At 35.8% G+C, this 24,241-nt stretch overlaps 2 protein-coding genes across 2 annotated transcripts; one reads left to right on the forward strand and one right to left on the reverse strand.

The window, feature by feature from the left end:
• The first annotated feature begins 2,933 nt into the window (after positions 1–2,933).
• Positions 2,934–7,404, forward strand: six3a (SIX homeobox 3a). The gene is made up of 2 exons (XM_055171247.2): positions 2,934–4,221; positions 5,496–7,404. Exons 1-2 carry the CDS (start codon positions 3,530–3,532, stop codon positions 5,686–5,688), a joined length of 885 nt encoding a protein of 294 aa, XP_055027222.1. The 5' UTR covers positions 2,934–3,529; the 3' UTR covers positions 5,689–7,404.
• A 13,844-nt stretch (positions 7,405–21,248) lies between these two features.
• Positions 21,249–24,232, reverse strand: six2a (SIX homeobox 2a). The gene is made up of 2 exons (XM_055170583.2): positions 23,401–24,232; positions 21,249–22,088 (listed from the first exon to the last, which is right to left on the reverse strand). The coding sequence occupies exons 1-2, from the start codon at positions 23,958–23,960 to the stop codon at positions 21,785–21,787; spliced, it is 864 nt and encodes a 287-aa protein (XP_055026558.1). The 5' UTR covers positions 23,961–24,232; the 3' UTR covers positions 21,249–21,784.
• Positions 24,233–24,241: the final 9 nt, after the last annotated feature.

Consider the following 24,241-nt stretch of genomic DNA (forward strand, 5'->3'; position numbering starts at 1 on the left):
AAATGCAGTGATTGGACAGCTCCCGTATAACTCCGCAGACCTAGCAGGATGCCCACTTAATGAGACCACACAAAAAATGGAAGGGAGGGGGCATCTCTACATTTCTTCTGTTGAAAAGTGCACGCCTATATCGCTCCTTCCCACAAAAAAGGAAAAAAGGAAACATTTTAATCTTGGGTACAGGAACTCGTAACTATTAACTTATTAGCAATCCAATGACAAAATTGTCGTTAACAATATATAACTATATACATATATGTCACTAATAACATTATATAGCCAGAAAAATAAAATAATAAAATGCCTTCATTTTGCTTCCTTCATTTAACAAGTCCAGCAGAATCAAAAACAGCCGAGGTTAAGACCCAGGGCTGAGAGAATAGAAAGAGACATTTGCGCCCCGTTACGACGGCCCCACAACGCTGCAAGCTGCACTGCTCTCGTATGATTTACGGACTGGAGCAGCAGTGTCCCAGTAAAGGATAATAACTTTACAAAGCGAAACGATGGAAATATGCGTGCACCTGTCTAATCGACAGTCTTCGCTTTTATTATCTCCAACTCTAACACTCTTAAAAACCTGACCAGCTCTCTGGTGAGTCTCTTAACATATGTTTATAATAAAAAACTTAATTCAGACTTACAGGTTTCCGAGCCGTCCGCCTTTGTACAAGCAAAACATACCTCATGGTTCGTTTTGGATCCATATGAACTGCTGCGGTAGAATCAGAAACAGCAATATTATTTCTTAACAGAAGGCAACCGAGAAAACAACAAATCAACAAGACGCTCAAAGCAAAGCAAAGGGCTGCGAAAGAGAGAAAAGTCTAAGCAATGGGTCAAAATAGATAGAAACACATACAGTTTTACTACAATGCATAAGTGACGTAGTTAAATCAAATTGAAAGGGGGAAAAGGAAAAGACTCAAACCACAGTTCTCCCGAGAAGAGGTCTCTTGACATTAACTAAATTCCGCAGCCGTCACTGGAGACCGTTTTCCTCTTTGGCATGAAGTGAATATGTAAAAACAGAAGACGAAATGAAATAAAGTTTAACCAGAGAAGACACTGTCCCCTGCCCTTTCCTCCTCAAACCCTTCTGACTCGCCGCACAATGCCAATGCACAAAATTATTCATGCATGTAGAAGCGTACTTGCTAGGGTTGGTGAGAGGATGGGAGGACACATTTTCGTGTGATGATAACGAGCAAGCTCGAATAGAGAACTAAGAAATGGTACACTTGTCATCGAGTTCTTCTTAATGTTTCTTGCATGCTGTGACGAAATGTAGGTTTATTCAAGCTGTATTGCACTAGAAATTACGTGTGAAGTTTCAAACCTCTCATCACTCCTCCCAGAAGCACTAAATTATTATATAAATACAGGTTTAGATTATTTATGTGTAGTTTGTCATAAAATCAACAGTCTTATAAAATATTGCACAATCTTCCTCTGTAAATAAAAACTGAGATAAACGTTCATCATCGGTATCTATTAAAGAGCTGCTCCCCGCTGTTTATCCACATAAAACAGGCCAATGAAAGCTTTGGAATAAACAGGCGATTAGACCAGGTGAATGAACTTGTTTGGGATGCTAATTACATGCTTAACGAAAACAAAGGCTATGTTAAATTAAGTGATTTTATGAAATCTTTCTGTTTTAAAATTTCATCGCCCTTAAGCCTTTTCCACGTTTACATGCAATGACTTTTTGCAAATCATCTTTGAATCATGTCATGCAAACAGTTATGCCCCCAGAATGTGGTTATTTTAAACACGGCAGAGAATTAGCCCTGCATAAAATTAAATGCTTTTTCAAACCACCTTGGCCAAAGGATTATTAATACGGTTAAACATGAAATAACCTAGGTTATTTCCAGTCCAAAAAGGAGCATTTCAAGTGCCACTTGAAATTACTTCAAGTTCCCTGTGACAGAAGAACGAACTTGATTCTAGAGACACAACCTGGCCCAATACTTCTCGTTCCACCTCTTATTCTGTTAACCACACCAGCTTGCATTACAGTTTTGCAAATCAACTATAATGGTGGATAGTGATAAACTAATGAGAAAGGAAAATTACTAAAATAATTTAAAAATAAATTCTCATTGATATGTATTATCCGAATAATATGTAAAAGTCTTTGAAAACATTCCTCAACATTTCTGGAATTTTTACATATTTTAAGAGGTGGCTAATTCGTGCTAATTCGACATTTAATACGATTTGCTTTGGCATCTGTGACGTTGCTGTTAGGGGCGGAGTTAGGGGTGGGGTTTTGTTATTGTTTTTTAAGATAATTCTATGTTTTTCTACAATTCACTTCTTTCTCCCGAGATCAGGCTGTATATGTATTTTTACAATATGACCACTCTCTATCAAGAATGCTAGTATTTAAAAAAAAAAAAAAAATTAATTAACATCTAATGCAGCATAAATTATCTGATGCAGATCATGAAACCCATACAAACAGTCACTGAAAGCTGAATCTCGTGACATATAGATGATGTCTTCTATTTTTGTGAAAAAGGCAATAGACTTTCACATTTAAAACACACAGTAAATAGCTCATAACTGGTATAATATATTGAAAAAAAAATTAGCAAAATAAACTCAAAGAGCATATCAATTATTATATGCATTTATACGTCAGTTTGTCAACATGCATTGAGCAGTGGGCATTAGTCTTCTTTAGGCTCCGTGCAAAGCTTCGCCACAGCCAGGGATGCGCGTCCACTGTTAAACCAGTAAACGGTTGTCACCATCAGTGAGACACGATAGTACCGCCTGTGCGCGCATAGCAGTCAGTTCGTAGTCAAATCTTATCGAAACGCGTCAAAAGTTGCCTTTGGGTTTCAACGTGAAGTAAAAATAAACAAAACAAGTTCATCTTTAATAAATATAAATGCTACAGTTACGAAAATCATTTGAAAACCAGCGTAGCATCGTCTCCACAAACGCATTCTCATACGAGGCGCAAAAGGATGAAATAGCCTATCTGTGCATCCTGTAGATTCCGTTTTAGGGCTTCATTTAAATGCGCATTCCCGCTTCCGTGACTGTCACTGGGAGGCCCCACCCCTGCCTTCTCTCCCTACATATCTTCTTAACTTTAACGAGCCTCGTTAAGATCACAATAATATTCCACCCACTAATTGCTCATTCCATTCAACAAATAGGCGAGCCTCCGCTTCGACTTCACACGAGTCAGGGGAGGGAGGGAGGCTGCTGTTGAGATTGGAGTTCCTGATAACCCCCCGTGCGTGCAGCACAAGTGGTGAAAGCCTCTACGTACTGGCTAATGATTGGCACGCTTGACAGTGATTGGCAGGGCTGCCATGACAACCCTACAACGACACCAAGAAGACCAATAGAAAAGCGAAACAAAATATTTCAATGCTACACTCACGGTGGATTTAGGGGGAGATATTATGAGGCTGGTGTCATTAGGCGATAGCCATTGAATCATTCAATCTGAAATCGTCGTTCTTTTTCCTTCGCAAATTTCATTCTCTCTCAGGTCATTTCCATGGTTTTCAGATCGCCTTTAGAGCTTTACCCCTCTCATTTCTTCCTGCCAAACTTTGCTGATCGCTCTCTGCTCTTGGCGAGCAGCGCGCCCAGCACCAGGTCTCCTGAAGACTTGTCAATGTTTCAGCTACCGACGCTAAACTTCTCTCCAGAGCAAGTGGCGAGCGTCTGCGAGACGCTAGAGGAGACCGGGGACATCGAGCGGTTGGGTCGCTTCCTATGGTCGCTTCCAGTGGCGCCGGGCGCTTGCGAAGCGATCAACAAGCATGAATCCATTCTACGCGCCCGAGCCGTGGTTGCTTTTCATACAGGCAATTTTCGCGATCTCTACCACATATTGGAGAACCACAAGTTTACGAAGGATTCGCATGGCAAACTACAGGCAATGTGGCTAGAGGCGCACTATCAGGAGGCCGAGAAACTACGCGGGCGTCCCCTAGGACCGGTTGATAAGTATAGGGTGCGAAAGAAGTTTCCCCTGCCTAGAACCATCTGGGACGGTGAGCAGAAGACGCATTGTTTCAAAGAGCGAACGCGGAGTCTGTTACGGGAGTGGTACCTTCAGGACCCCTACCCAAACCCCAGCAAGAAAAGGGAACTGGCGCAAGCCACTGGACTCACTCCTACACAGGTCGGAAATTGGTTTAAAAATCGGAGACAACGAGACAGGGCAGCAGCAGCAAAAAACAGGTCAGTCACGTTGGTTTATAAAATGTATAAAGAAACATAAATACAAAAATATAGATTTAGGTAGAGGTGAAAAGCTGCAATTAATTTTAGAAAAATAAAAGAAAGGTAGGAAAGAACGATGACATTTTTTGCCACGTGTATATCGTGTCGCAACTAGAGCATAAAATGTGTAGTTATAAGCATAGTTTTATAGGCTAAGCATAGTAAAAAAAAATCAAGAAAAATTGGATAGAAAAAAATCTAAAATTGCTTAACAAAACATAATGTAAACAGAAGTGTATTTTGCACAGCAAAAAAAATCCATTGTTTTTGTCACCTTAAACACAGTGAGTGTTAAATCTTATTTTAATAAATGTGTAATGTTTTATTTAGATACTACATGAAATATAGTAGCCTATAGGCTAAATAACACCAAACTAAAACACTATATGAACTCTGTATGTGTGACATTTCTTACTGGCTATATTAAAAAAAAGTATTTTATCATAAACGTGTTTACACCCAAACAGGTTTTTCAACACGAGATTTTAAATGAAAATAGTTATAGCCATATTCTGCTGACACACATGTAGGGTGTAATAATAATTATTGTAAATTATTCTGAAAACTTAAGGTGGTCAGTTATTTTCTTGACATATCATTGGAAATTATTAATTGTTTGCTCCCAGTGGGAAATGTTAAATTCTATTAATTATTTTAAAAAACGTTTATCCTAAGATTATTAAATAGTAGTTAAATAGTGTTTGTATGTTATATGTACAAAAACACTAGATATTATTGTGTAGGTATCTAAACAACCGCAAAGTTAAAATAAGTTAATGAAACTGACGTCTTGTTTACATTGCTAAACCTACAACTGCATTTGGCCGGCTGATTTCATATTGTTGTATCAATATCATTTTTGATCATTCTGCATACTAGCGCTGTGACCATTTACTGACGTCACCTAATTTGATCATTCAAGTAAAACAATGTTTTCATCACAAAATAATAATCTCCGGAGATGTGAATCAGATATTGAGGACAGACTAATGTTTTGGTGTGCAGACTTAATCCTTGTAGCGATAGTGCTATATGTACTACTTTTTCAGTAATAGCTGCAGCATTCACTTTACATTCCTGCATATTTTATTAGCTTTAGTACATTAGTTTGAAGTAAAGTGGTTTGATAATGTCCAAAGAAGTTGAAGCGTGTTTTATAGTGAATAATACCGAGTGTAGAAATCAGACTCTATATTCTAATAGCATACCATTCTCTCACTGTTTTGTTATAGGCTCCAGCACCAAGCAATAGGGCAGAACGGCATGCGGTCCCTTTCAGAAACCGGCTGTACCCCACGCAGTTCGGCGGAATCGCCATCAACTGCGGCAAGTCCAACTACCAGTGTCTCCAGTATGACAGAGAGAGTCGACACGGGCACGTCAATTCTTTCAGTAACATCAAGTGACTCGGAATGCGACGTATGATACGCAAAAAGAGAAATATATACAGGGAATATGGACCTGAACAAACTTTATGAATTGTCGGGAAATTAAAAGGACCAACTGATATTACTATTATGAAAAGGAAAACAAACAAAACATAAAAGCACGTCTTTTTCAAGCGCTTTCAATGGACCCCACACTTTCCCTCCACCCCATGACTTGCATGACATATATATCTATATATCTATATATTTTTCTTTTTTTGTATACGGGGGAAATGTCCCACGTTTGTTGTGTCTACCAGGACCACCGCAGAGAGGGAATTACCAGAAACCGGTGTCCATCGCCTTTTTCTGTTTTAGTCCGAGAGACGACAAGCAGCCAGGATGCAATCCTCTTTTCCTTTATGTTCATCAGACAATCATTTAAGTCGTAAGCACCTTTTTACTACAATTCTGTCACTGCCTGTGTGGGGTACTGGTCAAATGTGGAACTGAATCGTTATGACTGTATCAGATTTTTATTTTTATTTTGAGATTTTATATTGAATTATGTATATCTTAAATAATGCGATCATTCTTTAAGTCTGTAATATATGTGTAGAAATACGCCTGTAAATAATATTGCTCTACCGCCTTCATTCTTTTTTCTATCCCTGTTCACTTTTCTTGACTTGGTGCCCCTATACCTAACTATTCGTCCAAACGTGACTATTAAGTGCTCTAGGCGTTGTTTGTCTGTTTTTATACCATTCAAGAACGCTGCTGACCATGAATTATCAGTCGGGATTAATGCAAAAGAAAAATACTGGACATCATTATCGACTGGCCAAGTCTATTTCATGTTTCTAGTTCAGCGCTTATTATTCAACGTTACTTTCTTGCGTGTTTCTGTTAATGTATACGTTTCTAAATTGAAAATACAGTATTCAATTTTGTTATAAAACTGCATTAAGTGTGTCATTTCCACAAATCATTTCCAATGCAATAACATTCAAATAATTTTTACTATCATTTGCTTCTAGCAGGAAGTAACCTAAAACATTGAACCATGTGACGTAAGGTCACTTAACCTACAAACACTTTGCAACAATTCTGTAGGATTTCAAATTACGGTAAAACTTTTTTCTTTTCGCATATATTAGTATAGGGACTACACAGCATATAAATATATATTTTTTATAAAATAAGTGAAGGCGACTAATCATTGCGTACTCCTCCCCTGGCCCTGTGTGTACCATTCTAACCAACGTAACAGCTTTTCATTCAAAACTGCAAGGAGGAAGCTCCCTTTAGACGAGCAACACCAGCTCATATGAACCAAAAGAAAACCATACAATAGTCTTAACTACTTTATACCTTTTGAAGTTTTCTTGAACAAACATAAACAGGTTATTATTGCCATTAGATTATCAGTTAAAATAATTTTTTATACGAAGTTAAAGTTACTCTAAACTGGATTTACTGTTCAATTCATATTTGCGCTTTTTAATTTGTTATTTAAATTTTTTTATATGTTATAGTGTCCGGATGACACCAAATTTAAAAGGAAAAATGTTGTTGTGAATTGCATTCTGTGATTAGCCAAAGACTAGTTTAATTCTTTCAATTTGTAAGGATTTTACAAAGCATATCGTAGAACAATGTTGTCTAAATTACCTGTAAGATCTCAATAATATCTGGTAAACGAAATTTTATTTTATATTTTGTTCATATAGCTATTATGTTCGACAGATTATGCTACTTAAAGACTTCGGACGAGGTCTGTAATTTTAGGTCTTACACCCAAAATAAAGCTTCCTGAATAAAAGGCTATGGTTATAAAATATAAGACTTTGTTTATAATTTCATCTTCTTCGCTCAAAATTATGTAGGTTTAATATGTATGCATTGTTTGGATCCTGTTAGGTCAAAATCTGTGCGACCATAAGGAAATAGTCATCGATCAAACAGACACGTAACTACAGTAAAATAAACTGCGACTACATTTTACCTTTGAAATCTGCAGTGGGCAGATATGGGCAATCACTGGACGATGGAGCTCTACAATAACTTCATGCTGATTTTTGTTATTATGTCCTCTTAGACTATTCATGTATTAGGTACGAATCATAATCATGTTAAGGACTAAAAATGTGTTAAGGTATATGTTTAAAACTGCAATTCCAAAACCACTGTGTGGTGGTTAGAAGAAGGTGGTAAAGAAATCGTTAACAATTTGAATGTAGTAGATTTAATATATTTGTGTTAATAGCCTACTGCATTACATTGACTTTTGGGATTAGTTAAAACATTAGTAAAATCCATAATTTGACAGTAACACATCTTGAAGTAGTTCCAAAAATGTAATATATAGCCAGTAAAGATGATGCACGAAAGAAACCCATAAATTATATGCTACACTGTTTGTGTACCAAATAATGATTATTAATAGATCTATATTTGACTGACAATTTAATGACAGACATCGTAAAAAATATTTGTTCTCTTTGTCTTGTATAATGTGTAAGATGAAATAGGTAACTAGTCAGTGGACAAACAACGTATAACGCATTCATGCATTTCCAGTCTCTAAGGCATGTGTGTATTATCAATCACAAGGGTGTCAAAAAGGCAGAATAGATTTTTTGTCCTGTTCCCATAACCTTGACAAATGAGTGCATTTGGACCGCAGACGGCAATAAGAAAAGATTGTACGGCCATGTTTTTTCTCTGATTTCATCGGTTAACTGAACACAACTTTTCTATTCGTGTGTATTCATGCAGTCCTCAATGAGCGTCAGTTCCCTCTGACCCGGATTGAACGCGTAGAGCCTCAGCACAGCCTGTCAGTGCAACCACTCTTGGCAAGATTGGGCCGTTTCCCCTCCCGAAACAGTCCCATTCTCACAAACAGACACAGAGAAAGATATAGCCTACGTGGCCCTAAAACTTGCAAAGTAAATCCGTAAACTGTTGCAATTGTATCTCTGCATTAAGGGGAAAGTGAGTATGGAGGAAATTATAGGACTCATTAAATAACTGAAATTAATGAGAAAAAAATAAATTAATAAGCAGGAAACTACTTTCATTACTATGAAATTAACGGTCAACTCTTTGCATATGGACCTTTTACAATTATGTTCGATAGTGTAACGTCATGTCAGTGTATTGATTGTAATAACATGTTTATTTAGTCATATCACATTTTTGATATTTTAAAAAAACATTTACATTTACCTCATGTGTCACATTTTAAGTTGTCTGGAAACATTTTTTACAGACGGTGTCTGTTCTTTACTTTGATTTTTTTTAAGTTATCAGATGACTCATGATAATTGTCAATTACTAATACCAATTAGTGCGGTAATACAGGGTTCAATAGTTTGAAAATGTAAAGTGTGACTGCAGATGTGAGACTTTTTAAATGTTTCGTTGTTGAAACTTCTCACATGTTGAAGGACTCATGGATGGTAGGCTGAAGGGTTTGTTGGACATATAAACTTTTCATCTCAAAAATATGTAACGTGACATTGCCTCGTAATCATTATTCACAGGTAGGCCTAAATGAATGCTAGGCATACTAAATTACGGCTTGCACGTTATTCAGTTCACTGCATAAACGGTCAGCAAAAGGCTTCTGTTGAGTCATAAAGCCGTTTAATGTATTGCTGGCAATTGTAATTTTACACTTCGCTGGTGTGGCAGAGACTTAGTTTTCTCTAACTCTAACTTTTAAGAGTGATAATGGCCATTTACGCCAAGTAGCCTACTATACGCCAAGGACTGGCAGTTTTGCCGTTTTCTCCCCATTTAATTAGGGTGTTGAACCTGACATATTTATTACCTTTTCTTTTTTACTTACTTTGCCGTAGATAGGCTAATCAGTCAGCTACCAGGATCATTGCTATTTTGACGTTCGGCCGTGGTTTACGAATAACTAATTCTCTTTATACTACTGTAAAAAGTTAAAACGAGGAATGACATCAAAAATCTACTTGACATGAAAAACGACTTGATTTTACACGAAACGTGCGTAATTTTGTGACTGACAAGATGTAACCGAGTTACAAATTACTTTATTAGATCTTTTGAAAGATCAATAATTACCATCTCATAAAGACAATGACATATGCTACCCCGCAAGTGTTATTCGCGTTGTGGAAACCGGGATTAAAACTGTAATTCTATTAGAATTTAAGAGTCACATAAGGCAATGATACATGATCAGCAGTATATGTGTCCGTTTCAACTTTAATTCGATTAAATACCCTGTGATTTATAAAAAGTGAGTGGGAAATGCTAAAAAATATTTATGCTGCAAGGACGTGAAAGGTTCTCTTTAATGCACACCCACTCTGGTGGTAGGTGTTGAGCGAGCAGACCTGCGCCCCTTGCACGTACCGGAGACAGACAGCTCATGACTGCAAGGCTGGGCACCTGCATTTAAAATACAGAAATAAACTTTAGTCATGTAATTTTTATTTAATATTACGCTACACGTACGTGGTAGGCTATATGCAGAAAAAGACAAATGAAATGTTGTAATATAATAATAAGCGATGGCAAATAGTCTCACAATAGCTATTTAATTACAATAACACCATCAATAGTGTAGTGAACAAAACATGAATAGTTTATCATTCACAATAATAATAATAATATTAATAGGTAGTGATAATAACTGTTGCGATCCTAAATTTTACACATATCAACATTAATATACACCATGCTACACGTATGTATGTGCACAAATATAAAATGGGTAAGATTAAAAAATAAATATATAAATGTTTTATTTTTGACTGTTTAGTGTTGGACAAGGATCCATTTCCGAGGCAATAAGAACGAGGTTAGAGAGAAAGAGGTTTTGGTCTCATATTTTATACATCTAACAATGCGCTCAGCTCCAAGAACTGTGCCCTGCCCCAGCTCTTCGCGCTCCCTTGCTCTACTGGCCCGCCTCGGCTCAGCCTCCTCAATTAGCGCCGCTCCTACCGAAGCCCCGCTGCGCGCCAGAGCTCGACCTCACAGCCTCCAATAGTCCTAACCGCCTCCTACGGCGATTCCGCTCAACAATCATGAAACCATTTAGCAATTGACTCATTCTGTAAATAATCTTTGACGCACTAACAAAGACACCATTCGAGAAGAGTTTATTAGCATGAAAGCATTTAAACAGATGTCATGTAGCTGCTGGTGTCTTAGTGACACATTATTTAGATGGTTGAGATTGTCTTGTAGATGGACCAGGACTACAACTGGCATTTTTCATCCTCCAGTGGATTAAACCAAATATTTTCTTGTAAAGGTTTTATGTATAAGCTTGATAACTTTTTGTCTCTTTAGAATGCCAAAATTATTTCTAAAATGTCTACCAAACGTCTTTAAAAAATAAATAACAAATAAAAGACAGGGCCCTACACTTTTTATGGCTTTAAAGCAATCCACACGATTTGCTGGTGCTGTTTTATCCTGTTTAAATTTGTACAAATTTACTTTTGAGAATTTTTCAAAATCTTCGTTTGTTTTAAAAACATAGAGCTCAGATCCAAAACCCTCTGATCATGTTTTCTTATAAATTAGCTTTCATTTATGAAACTCTTAATGGATTCTGCCAACAAACCGGTAGGGCTACTTCTGAATGGCCTAAGGGCGGGATTAAGCTAATTTGGAGCAAAATTATATTGATGATCGTATAATACATGTCAAGACCATTCAGTTAAAATCATTCTCATTTTTGACGGAGGTGGCGTTTAGAGCCTTTTGCATCTAAGCTTCTCATATTTTCTTCATTGCATCAGTACTATAATGCTTCAATGGGATAATGTAACAGTAGTTTATTTTCATTGCGTTTAACATAACAAAATGAATAATGTGATAGAATTTCAAACTTTAAAGAAAGCTTAGTTATATGTTATGCCTACGCATAGTCTATACAGTCCGGCTTAGCATTTAGCCTAATCAAAAGATGGGAGCAATACAATGTTGCTTGATCTTATCAATTTAACGCCTGCAGCAGTTGAACAGAGTATACGTAAAAGCTACTCGTGCAATCACAAACCAAGCTCAACAATCAGCGTCCCATATCAAATGTTCAAGAGGACGGAGTCACTTTGCTTTTGCTTCTCTGATATGCGCGTTACGCCATCTTGTGGACAAAAAGTGAAAGCTTTCTGTGGCGAAAAAAGCATCGGGAAGGCTAAACTGCATGGGCATTTTTTGTCTTCTAAAAAAATGCATGCTTGAATTATTTTTTATATTTGTAATGTAATGTTTAACATTTACTTTGTGTTTTAAAAGTTTATGCTCAACACCAGGGGATGACGATGAACAGACATTAATGTTTAATCAAATGAAAGTCAAATGATGTTTGAACACTGAACTGCATTACCATTGTGCTACATCGAGTTAGACAGTCTTGGGCGTAACGGAATCCCGGTTTACTTGTTCATGTTTCACCAGTAATACCAAGTTGGACACTAAAGATTTAATGGGCATCCCTGGAGCGCAAGCTTTTCCACGTAAAACTACAGAATACAGGCCAGAGTTGGTGAGCCACATGCTGTTAAAGAACAAACATTGGCGGCAAGGACGAGCCTATAACCAGGATTCAGTTTTCCCTGCCACTAGGCTAGGCAATTATACCACCTGCTTTTCTCAGTTGCAACGTTTAGCAGAAATCAGATGATGTCAGTCAAAACTGCATTGTTCATTTTTAGCAACATAGCCAACAACACGTTCTATTTCTGCCTTACATCCCAAAAACAATTTATTTTCAGGTTAATAAAAATATTTTAATATAGCCTATAGGCCGCCTTTCCAGGTTAAAGAGCTGCAAAGTTTAGTTTGTCGGTTATGTAAGTATGCCACCTACTGGGGAAACACGTGAAGCAGACATTGCCACTCTTATAGTAAACTCATGCATGCAGCCTTGAATATTGAGTTTTAAAATGCCCTTTAAATGGCGTTGTTAAACAAAATTTAAAGCAATTTGATGACTTTTTTTATGTTAAGATAAAGTTACATATACACTGGTCATCTTTTGGTTTTGACCTTCACGGGAGTGAAGGACAGGCCGCACACGCAGTGAACTAGGTTTCATACATTTATCGACCTTTTGGTCCGAGTTCTTTTGTTATTGGCGCGTTTGAAACATTTCATGATGAAATGAAGATCATCATCAGCTTTGTTGCCTGTGTTTTGAAGTAAGTTGTTGTTTTCATTGCACTGATGGTTTACCGTTGATAAGTCACATGTTAATAAACTTTCTTTTTGGTCAGAATGTTGGGAGGGCGCATAGCGTTTTTTCCTAAGTTTGACCACAACAGCTCAACGGACTTAAAGGGGCCATGGCACAAGACTTTTTTAAGATGTCACATAAATCTTTGATGCCCCCAGAGCACATATGTGAAGTTTTAGCTCAAAACACCATATAAATAATTTATTATAGCATGTTTAAATTGCCACTTTGTATTTTCATGCCAATCGTCATTTTTATCAGTGTCCAATAAAAGTTGTGATTTCTAAAATAATAATACCTACAGTGTGGGGACCAATTGTCCACAAAAAGATCTAATCTTTTGTATTGCAATTACATGTGCTTGACCAGCAGATGTCCTCTGCGTTCGGAGTTTGAAACAATCAATTTGCACAACAGAAGTTTCATTGAAACATATTCCAGGTTTTACGTTATCTATAACTTTTGTAATATTAATGTTTTAAACTAAACAAAAATGTATAATTTGTGACGTTGTTGTTTCTGTCTACTGGAAGCTGTGACGCTAAAACAAATTCCTTATATGTGCAACATACTTGGCAATAAAGCTCTTTCTGATCGTGATTTATATGTGTTTCTATATTTTTTCAGTCCTTTGTAACATCTTTTTTAAGGCTTATGCATTCTTTTAAACGTATAAATGTATCCTTTATAACATTAGGAAATTGCATTATTTATATATACACTATTGACGAGGCAGCAGCAGGAATTACTTTGCCATCTAAACAAATACTTTATGAAACTTCTCTTGTTATTTTATTGTATTCTATATGTTTTATATATTCTGTGGTATGTTTGGCTGCTCCAGCAAACCAGTTTCCCCACAGGGGATTATTAACCTATCTACCCACCTGCCTATACCAACTGACCAAACTTTTGAAGTGAGCATATAAATACTTCTACAACACAAGCTTATTCAGAGAACTAATGACACGTCTTATTATCGGTTATGTAAAGTCAGATTACAGGCATATAACGTAGCATACAAAGCCTCTTTAGCGTTATTTTCCACTAATACAGGTACCTGTTTGTCTTTTCAGCTTTGCCCAGTGAATGAAGTTGACACTGTCTACCACTTGGGGGCGTAAGTCATTAAATGTTGCATCAGTCATAAAGCTTAATCGTAGACAATTGTTTTAGATTTAATGTTAAAGCCACCAGAACATAAGAGTTACATGAATAAAACTCTTTATTGTGAGTAATTTATGTTTTACTCAATCGTTTTATGGGATTTTTAATGGATTTTAATATAAAAAGTGTGTGATATTTTGCATGATATATACTGTATAATCAAAGCTACCAGAACACCTTTGCTGTGTTAACCTGTATTAACGCCACTGATTAAGACACAATGGATGTCTGTTTCATCAATGTTTTTCCAAAATTTTAGGATGTTTACTACAATTTAGTAAATCGTGCCTAACAACGCCTTTCAGCCGTTACTTATTCACGATACAGCACATCCTCTCGTACCTTATTGCTTTTATAAAACGGTTACCACACAATATTAAAGTAAAAAAAATATTAGTGCAACTTTCATGAAGTTACATCAATAAAAGCATTTCTTCCGCTAGAAAAAATAGTCCCTGACTGCGAACAACAACATGAAAGCTCAAAAAAAAAAAAAAACTGTTCTCAGACTTTGTCTCATTATATGTTTATGTGTTGCTAAGGGTGTTGCTAAGGGCGCAGTAATATTAAATAAAACCGTTGGGTGAAGCGGTCATAGCAGTGTTTTATCATGAATAGAGACAGAGCGCAGCGCGTCACAACCTGAAAACCACGCCCACCGGGGGGGAAAGCAATCCAACAGTCTCCATTGACATTGTATTGCAAAAGGCCGCCTCCTTGTCATTTCTGGCTTATAACAAAAAACTGAATAATGCCTAAAAGCTGCTTTGGGACAATATGTACAGCTAACAAGCCAAAGAACACAGAAATAAGTTTTTATAAGCTGTCGAGCCGTAAAACCCAGTCTTTAAGGAGAATAAAGTGGATCGCCGATTACGTTTCCCCCTATTGGACGCAGTTTTACTAATAGGAGTACTATGAAAAGTTGCCTGTTTCCATTTCTGTGTCTAAACGCTCGTTTTTTGAAGTCGACAGCTTATAAAAAAATATATATATTTTTTTTTTGGCGTGTTAGATGTACACCTTGTCACACAGCAGCTTTTAGGTATTATTCTGTTTTTAAGTTTAATCTGTAAATAAGTTTTTATAAGCTGTCGACCCCAGAAGACGAGCGTTTAAAGACACAGGTGGATGCAGGCAACTTTTCATAGTGCTTCTATTGGTGGAGCTGCGTCCACTGGGGGGAGGCGTGGTCGGCGATCCACTTTGTTCTCCTTGAAGGCTGGGTTTTGCGGCTCGACAGCTTATAAAAACTTATTTCTGGGTTCTTTGGCTTGTTAGCTGTACATATTGTCACACAGCAGCTTTTAGGCATTATTCAGTTTTTTGTTATAAGCCAGAAATGACAAGGAGGCGGCTTCTCGCAATACAAACTCAATGGAGACGGTTGGATTGATTTCCCCCCCGGTGGGCGTGGTTTTCAGGTTTGCATAACGGCGCTCTGTCTCTATAAAGCACACCTATTGACCAATCAGAATCAAGGATTGGAACTAACCGTTTTATAAAGATTTGTTACAGAATGGTTCCAAAAAGGATTGTTATCATATATCATGCATAAATTAACAATAACTTACCTCTCGTAAGCTACATATTCACAGAGGGTGCTTACAGTAACAGTAAAATGACAATGGTTAAATCATTTCAAAATACAGACTATAAGTATAAAAACAAAGAAATATAATGTAACCATATATTGTTCTTTTTGCATCTTTTTTTAAGAATGTAAAGTATGATACTGTAGTGCCCTATCTCAAGAACTTCTTATAGATATTCATTATCACAAGTCATGAGCCATATAGTAAGGGGTTTATCTTACAATTTGTCTAAAATATGTGATGTAGTACAAACTATACACAGTATAGTGGGTGTCTGTTTTCTTCTGTCTGAAACCCTTATTGTAAAATCACTGATTTGCCTTGAATCATTGCCCGGCTTCCCTCATTATTATACCTTATTCTGTTCCTTCCTCCTACTTGTCTCTGTCTCCCACCTCTATATCTTCCAACTCTGGATCCATGTTTTCAAAGACTATGCTTAAATGCGACTGTTTATTTTGAGATTCTGATGCGTCTGTGAACAATTTTTCTACTTTGTGTTTGTAGAATTTGCCTGTGAAGAACTGTTTGTTAAATGATAGGCCTACTGTTAACTATGTTGAGGGCTTGAACATTCTAAATATTAATTATATGTTTTTAGAAAAGCTTTCCTTTTTATTTAATTTTCTGTATATTATACTATTATAAGCATGACTGGGTCAACTCCAAGGATTTCAAGACAAACACTGATGTCGATTGATTTACAACAGAAACTTACCAACAACATTATGATTTAGTTTTTAATTAATTTGTTATTAAGATTTTTACTTCAAGTGATTGTTTAACTTCCATGACATGCCTCCTACTGATAATGTAGAGCAAACTGAATCACACAGTTTGTTGAGCGTTCATAAAATATAGCTATACATTAGTTTTAGCTCATAGTTTCTCTAAAACAAACATTGTACTCCTCTCTCCCGAAAGAGTCCAGTCTGTGGTCTGCTTGTGGTCTGTGAAAGCCACTCCTTCCTTGGATGCTCAGCAGTTATTCCAGTGAATGGCAAACACACTCTTAAAAATAAAGGTGCTGTAAAGGTTTTGATGCCATAGAAGACATTTCTGGTTTTACAAAAATGTTTTTAGTTAAACTTTAAAATATTTTTTTTCTGTCCTTTAGATTTTGTAGCATGGCTGCCTGATATTGAAGTAAAAGCAATTTCTTGCTAAATAATGCAATACGATAATGCTTTTACCTATAATGCTTTTTAAAATCAATTTAAATTATAAAACAATATTTAAAAACATAAAATTACATAACCAACAAATGTTTCACAAGCATCACTCTTTCTTCAATGCCTTTCTTCTGCTATCTGCATCAACCTAAAACTTTGACTATAACTTTTTGAAGTGTATTAAAATCATGCACTGCAAACCATTTTGATACACATTGTGATACACACTTTTTTTATTGAAATCTTGCAGTCCTAGTCTACAGACCCTCAACCGAATTAAAATTATCTATAAAAACCATAGAGCCAAAATGGTTCCCTTTTGGTCCCCTTATGATACCTTTTAGAACTTAAGAGTGCACCATTTCCTCATTCATTTTTATTTATTTATTGTTGTTATTAACTTTGTCTCTACCTTTTTTGTACTGTATGTGCTACAGAATATTATTAGAGAAACAACATTTATTTAATCTTTTTTTTTTAAACAATTGGCCTTTTGCTGGGTCATTTCTTTTACAGTTGATTAATATCAATCATATTGTATCAAACTGAAATATGACCTGTAATGAGCTTATAGTTAAGTAGTATCTACACTGATTACAATCAGAGACTACAGAATCTACCTCCGGCCCGAGCCTTTTTTCCCATGCAAGGTTTTTTCTCCACTACAAACACCTTTGTTTCTTTGCCACAAATACATTTGTCCTGCTCACTGAGGTCTGCAGACATATAATTTTTCTTAATATTATTTCAAATTGCTCGTTGAGGAACTTAAAGACATTAGCACAGTTTAACATGTAAAATTATATCTTTTAAAATTACACTGACACTATGTTTACAGTGTAGTGACAGATGAGAGCTGCGCTTTTTGAATTCTTTAATAGCACTGCTCAATAAGGACTTAAATGAAACTAATAACAATGTATAAATAAACACATTGTATAAATTACTACAAAACTAGTAATAACTACAAAAATACAACCAAATGTATTAATTTTAGAACCAAATCTGATTACTTTTCTTATGATTATTCTATATTTATATATGGCTAGAATTAACCTATGTAACATATATGATTATATGTTTTAGATAAACCATAATTTTATCAAATTATCCTTATTAAAAAGATATATAGGCCTAACACATACATTTGGACCAAATAGATCCTGTGTGTCTATTTCCTTGTTTTAATCTATACAGCACACAATTGTATTGAGGCTGTTACTTCACTATAAATAACTGGAGATTAAATAACAAATTAATGACAGTCAGATATCATCTAGTTTGTCTGTTACATTGCATTATTTACTGTTTTAGTGACAACCTTGTTTGTCAAAAAGCTTCCCTGCAACCACGTTTTCAGTCACTAGAGGGTGACAATGTCTATTGCAAACACATAAAGAGTTCTCTACGTACGCGTACGCACGCACATCCACATACGTTTTAGGCTTTGGACACCTGAGTTACTTACCTAGTATACACTTATCATTCTGGAAAAACCTGAGTGGAACTAACCTGAGTGCCAGTAAGATACAGGATGTTAAGTTTTTTTAGGATACCTGTTTATGCAAAGCACTAAAGGCACTGAAGCTGCTCTTTTTTAAGGGCAAAATAATAATAGGTAATTTGGCTCAAAATGTCAACATTCACATTCATGCAATTTCGTCAGTAGGCTATGTTTCTTTAAAATGCGTTACTGAGACCTCGCAGATAAGTAAAATATATAAATAGACATTGTATAATTTCACATTCATATTTAATGAAGAGTGCAAATATTTTAAATCATTTGATGGTTGCGACTACGCTAGTCTATTATTACATCAAATTCTTATTATTAACACATTATTTAAGTTTGGTAAAAATCCTTGTTGCACTTACATTTTTAAGTTTTTTTTTTTTTTTTGACTAGTAAGCACTATCTATAAATTATAAAAAATAAAGTTGAATTAGGTTAAATTATTTTAACTTTATTTTTATAATTTATAGCAACTTATCACAAGTCAAAAAAGTTTAAATTAATTGTTGTTTCCAACAGATTAAACTTAAAAATGCAATAAAAAGTGCAACAAGGAATTTTACAGTGTACAACGCCCTTAGCCTTATTTAGATAAATGCAATGTTTTTTCTGATGCTGAGGTTATGAACAGATGCGTAAAATAAACGAAACTGTTAGTTTATGCAGCATTTCATCAAATTAATACTGCATTAATAAACAGTAACAAAATTACAAAAATCAAGAAGACGGATCCATGTTTTCCCATGGTCATGACATCCCGGGTGCAATTGTTCAGTCTTGTCAAAAGTAGATTATAAAGCTATTATAAAGTTTTAAAATGCAGTCGAATAGCTTCACACAATAGCCCATTCTCCTTCATTTTAATAATAGTTAAATTACATATTTACATATAGTACCGATTTGTTAAGGAAAACTTAGAATATCATTTGATATCACTAAACATAAACTTATAGGAAAATGAAATTGCAGAATTACGAATAGCTATAAAATGTAAAAATGTTTTATCAAGGACATTTTTATTCAAACATCCTCCTCAATTGCAGACATGTATGTGTCTATAAAATAATTGTAAATATGTGTATAGTTACATGAATTTTAATTATATATGTTTATATATATTGTACCAAATTTCTGTAATTGTTAATTGATTAATATATTAAAAAGTGCGGACGCCATTTGTTAGGGATGTATGCTGTGCAGTTTCTGAATTTGCCTATACCAGTTTTAATAAATATAATGATGCCAAAAAAATGTTTTACGCCGCTTCATCCACATAGGCCTACTAATAATAAGTTTAATGTGACACAAATGAAAACAATGTGTCAGTTTTAGTCGCTTTGAACAGATGAGGCTTAAAAATAATAATCAATGGCAAGATCAGAAGTTGTCTAATTAAAATACACACAAGGTACAATTCACACAAAACAGGCACACATGCTGTTCTGTGCACACTGTTGCAGTTTTGTCGAGACTGCGGATAGAATTCAATTGATGCAGAATTGCTTGTTAACAATCATCCACTGGTTTTTGATCTATTGAGTCATCTCCCCATAAACATGTTTTCCAGCATTAGCTTAGGCTATTAGATTGCATTTATAACAAGAGAACGCTCGGACTCACTTAGAGCTTTTCTTTACATCTTATGCCCGATATTTTACGACTTCTCCGCCTCTTACAAAAGCACACTGAGACCCAGTAACACATTCCAGCGTTGCATACACTTGTTATGATTTAGAAAATGACACCCGACAGCGTTATCTGCACTTTTAAATGGACGTATAGGCTTTTATGTCCTGCAGTTGCCACTTTGTTTGAAGTATTGATAATAAAACTTATTTTGATAATAAAATGCCTTTGAATAGGACCACGAGGCGATTGCTATAACAAACATAATTAAATGTACGAGATCCAAGATTTTACGCTGACAAATTTACAAGAAAAAAACTCGATGAAATAAGAATATGCAGTGAAGCGATAAATTAAACCTCACTTTAGATCATTTATGATTGTGTGAATTTATAACTTAACTTATATTATAATTTATTGCACACGTGGACGTTTCTGAATTTACATACTGATATAATAAACACACTGAATGTATATACACTGAATTCAGAAAATATATTGGTTGTCTCAGGCCTTTTTCAAAATTGTTTGCCATATAGTTTTACGTCAAGGTATGGCGATAAATAACGTTGTTAAACTGATCAATAGCAGGAATCAATTTGAATTTACAATCCCTCCATGTGGCAAGGAACTATTTCATAACTCACCGACTGGACACACAGATTGTAACACTTGCCACATCAAAACAGTGGTGAAAAACTGACTTCTGAATATTTTATCAAGCCAATAGTAATAATCATCATAATAATACTATTTAATCATGTTTTTAGCAAAATAGCACGTAAAATATGTTTAGCATATTAAAGCAGAATTTTTTTTATTTTGTTCTGTGCATTGTGTGGCAACGTTAAAACGTCTTTTATATAATAGGTCTAATGAAGTACCAGAAGTTGAAGTATAATATAAAATTAGTTACAGGCCCGCTTGTTGTTCACGCATATACTGTCAAGTTTCTTAACGGCAGAAAATAACAAAAATAATAATACTGGCATCACTTATGTTTGTGCTCTGAATTCGAACATAACAACCTAAGGAAAAATCTGGTCAAATATCATATTTCAGGTTTCGGGGGTTTAGTGGTGCCATTTCAGTGATCAAATACTTTATGACCAGTCACATGACCTCCAGTAACTTGAACCACATCCTCGCATTCGCTGTTATAATTCAATGTCCAAATGCTTAAAGTTGTAATCGATATCACAGTCTGCAATTGTTCTTAAACATTACCAGAAATATTTATCACATACCCACTCAATGAAATCAAGACACCTGCACAACAAATTATGGCATATCAAAACCATTCAAACATTTTCTTTGCTCAGTAAATGCATCTTATTTTATTGTAAATGGTATATGAAACTATGATGGGTTTGAGTTTATAGTTTATTACTGATCCCAAAGTTTACATGCAGTCGCTTTCCAAAAGTAAACAAATGAAAACAAATGAAAACGAAAAGATTATGTTTTATACTTGATGCGCATGTATTAAAAACATTTCATAAAACGAAATCCCAAACTATTTATGGCCTCTTTAAAGAAAATGTAAACAAACTGAATATGCGACTGAGTCATGGATCAATCTAAAATAACGATTTAAAAAATGTTGATATCAACAATTAAGACGTTTGTTAGCATGTTTATTATCAATAAACCATCGCATTACATTCTAGAAAAATACCTCTCTCAAGGCCCTCCATATCAGCTTTGCATGTAGGCCTAGGTCAGCCGATAAACATCCACAACTCTTTTTGTCCATTCCTTAACTTTTCATCGCATTTTAAGTGTCTGGAGATGTTTTACGCTAATCGTCCATGTACAAGCCTCCTTTTAAAGTGTCCATATGCTTAAGAGCCAAGGTCGACCAAATTTGATGACATAGGGTTCAGTATAGTGTCGTGTAATGAGTGGTGGTGATGCACCGAATCTGCACTAGGCACTGGGATGGCGCTGGGACCAGGTGGAGGTGCGAGGCCGTGAAGGGACTGCATCCCAGGGTTTGACGTGAGGAGCATGGCCGGGCTTGACGAGGTGTGATCTGGTGTACCAGACGGCGTTTTGTCGTCGTCCGAGCTTCCTAACATAGTTTTACTTCCATTCATGGACGTCAACGGGTTGTGACTGTTTGTGTTCGAGTTTTCGTTGTTCTCCCTGTGAAAAATTTTAATTGAGGGTTAGACCAACATCTGGCAAAAATAAATAAATAAATAAATACAAAAATGTGTCCAAAATTAAAATTCACGCAGCTCTATCACATTTATAAATAGGCATCTAAAAAAAAAGTTCTTTAAATGTATAATATTATATTACTAATAATACTAATATATGTAGGCCTTCCTGCTACCAGTGGCTACATACAGATAGATTTAGATATAGTTAAATAGCAGAAAGTATATATGTAAATAAATGTATTGTAAGCTTAAATGTTTGTCCTGGTAAATTGTTAATGTGAAAAATTTGGAGTAATAACAAACTGTGATTGTGTTTTGATACAGATCTCTCAAGTGTAGGCCTATGATATAATTCATTAATACCAACGCTTTGATTCTGCTGCAATAATAAAAATGTGAAGGATGTATTTAAAAAAATTGAACCAATTAATTAATGAAACAGATTTTTTATTACAATTTGCATAAAATAGATAGTAATAATATAAATAGTAAATAGCTAGATCAGTGCATGACTGTAGGCTACTTTGTATCCATTTCAATCGTCTCGTGTTGATTCGTGTCAACATTAAGACATTTTACTGCATATTAGCGCGTTAATAACATGCCAGAAAACATGATCCATGTAACTTTAATTATGTATATTAGTATTTTTTGAAAATAGCCTAAAGTAAAATAACTGTTAGGCACCCTGTGACCGGCTGCTTTCTCTGTATTTTCAATCAAAACATGTCAAGTAAAGGTTCTTTCATGAAGTAATAATTAAGCATAAAGTTAGGAAAACGTACGAGCTAACATAATGGTTTACACTGGTTACAGCGTGCGACTAATCTCGCCCGCGGGCAACACAAGACACCCTTTTTAAAAGAACAACATTCAAAAGCACATTTTTAGATATTTATGGGTATAGACAACTCTCAGAAGTCCTGAAACTCCCGCATTAACTTATCAGACTCCGAATAAAGGGTTACAAAGCTCTTAAAAAAATAAGTCTGCTAAATGCCTAAATGTTCATGTACAGCATTATTAAACATTATGAGAGTAGTCAAATACAGACAGTATAGTCAAAAAACGTGCCTTTTACAAAACTGACATTAACAAAGATTATACAAATGACAAACACAGAACTAGAAAAAACATATTTGCCTATTTAATAAAAATGTAATTTCTGTGTGCGACTGGGCCCATTTGTGGTCACATCTGACTTAACTTTGAGTACATACTGCCATTTAATAAATGCATTTCAATTTTAAACCGATAATCCATCTTGTTATTACTAGATTATAGACGTTTACCTTTCTTTAGCCTCCGCTGCTCGGTCTCGCTGACGTCTGTTTTTAAACCAGTTACTGACTTGTGTTGTTGTTAGCCCAGTTGCCTCTGCTAGTTCTCTCTTCTCCCGCGGGGAAGGGTATGGATTATGGGTGTACCATTCCCGCAGCACGCTTCTGCTTTTTTCCTTAAAGCAGTAACTGGTCTCCTCGCCGTCCCAAATGGACCGGGGCAGTGGAAACTTTCTTCGGACGCGGTACTTCCCAACAGCCCCGAGAGGGCGGCCACGCAGCTTTTCTGCCTCGATGTAATGCGCTTTGAGCCACAGCTGCTGGAGTTTCGGATGATTGTGCGGAGAGAACTGGTGGCTCTCGAGAATCTTATAAAGCTCTCTGAAATTTCCCCTGTGAAAAGCGACCACGGCTTTTGCTTTGAGAACACTTTCGTTCTTGTGGAGATGTTCGCAGGCCGGCAGAGACCACAAAAAGCGCCCGAGACGTTCAATGTTACCACCCTGCTGAAGGACTTCACAGACGCACGCCACTTGCTCTTGAGTAAAGCCGAATGTTGGAAGCATAGACATGGTTTCTCAAGAATAAACGTCCACTTTTTGTCAATGTATAACTAACTTCACAGAAACGTACGAGTTCTTCAATGTATGTAAAGCGCTAAACGTTTTTATATTTTAGTTGATCAAATCAAATTCCACTCCCGGTGAAGCGAAGCACAAAACTTTAGATCCGTTCAAGCATACATAATACACCGTATATCCATCTAAAGCACACGAGAGAAAGTTGTTCCTCCTGCGCGAGTCGCTCACCACCTCTTCTATGTCGTTTCAGCATAACGCACTCCCGAAGACGG

This window comes from Misgurnus anguillicaudatus, chromosome 11 (genome assembly GCF_027580225.2).
Source record: "Misgurnus anguillicaudatus chromosome 11, ASM2758022v2, whole genome shotgun sequence".
Taxonomy (NCBI): Eukaryota; Metazoa; Chordata; class Actinopteri; order Cypriniformes; family Cobitidae; genus Misgurnus; species Misgurnus anguillicaudatus.

What these genes read in the sequence shown, in the direction of transcription:
- six3a (XM_055171247.2), top strand. Translation starts at nt 3,530, where the DNA reads ATGGTTTTCAGATCGCCTTTAGAGCTTTACCCCTCTCATTTCTTCCTG. An exon ending in GCAGCAGCAGCAAAAAACAG is followed by an intron (nt 4,222 to 5,495) that starts GTCAGTCACGTT and finishes GTTTTGTTATAG; the next exon opens with GCTCCAGCACCAAGCAATAG.
- six2a (XM_055170583.2), bottom strand. Translation starts at nt 23,960, where the DNA reads ATGTCTATGCTTCCAACATTCGGCTTTACTCAAGAGCAAGTGGCGTGC. An exon ending in GCAGCGGAGGCTAAAGAAAG is followed by an intron (nt 22,089 to 23,400) that starts GTAAACGTCTAT and finishes AATTTTTCACAG; the next exon opens with GGAGAACAACGAAAACTCGA.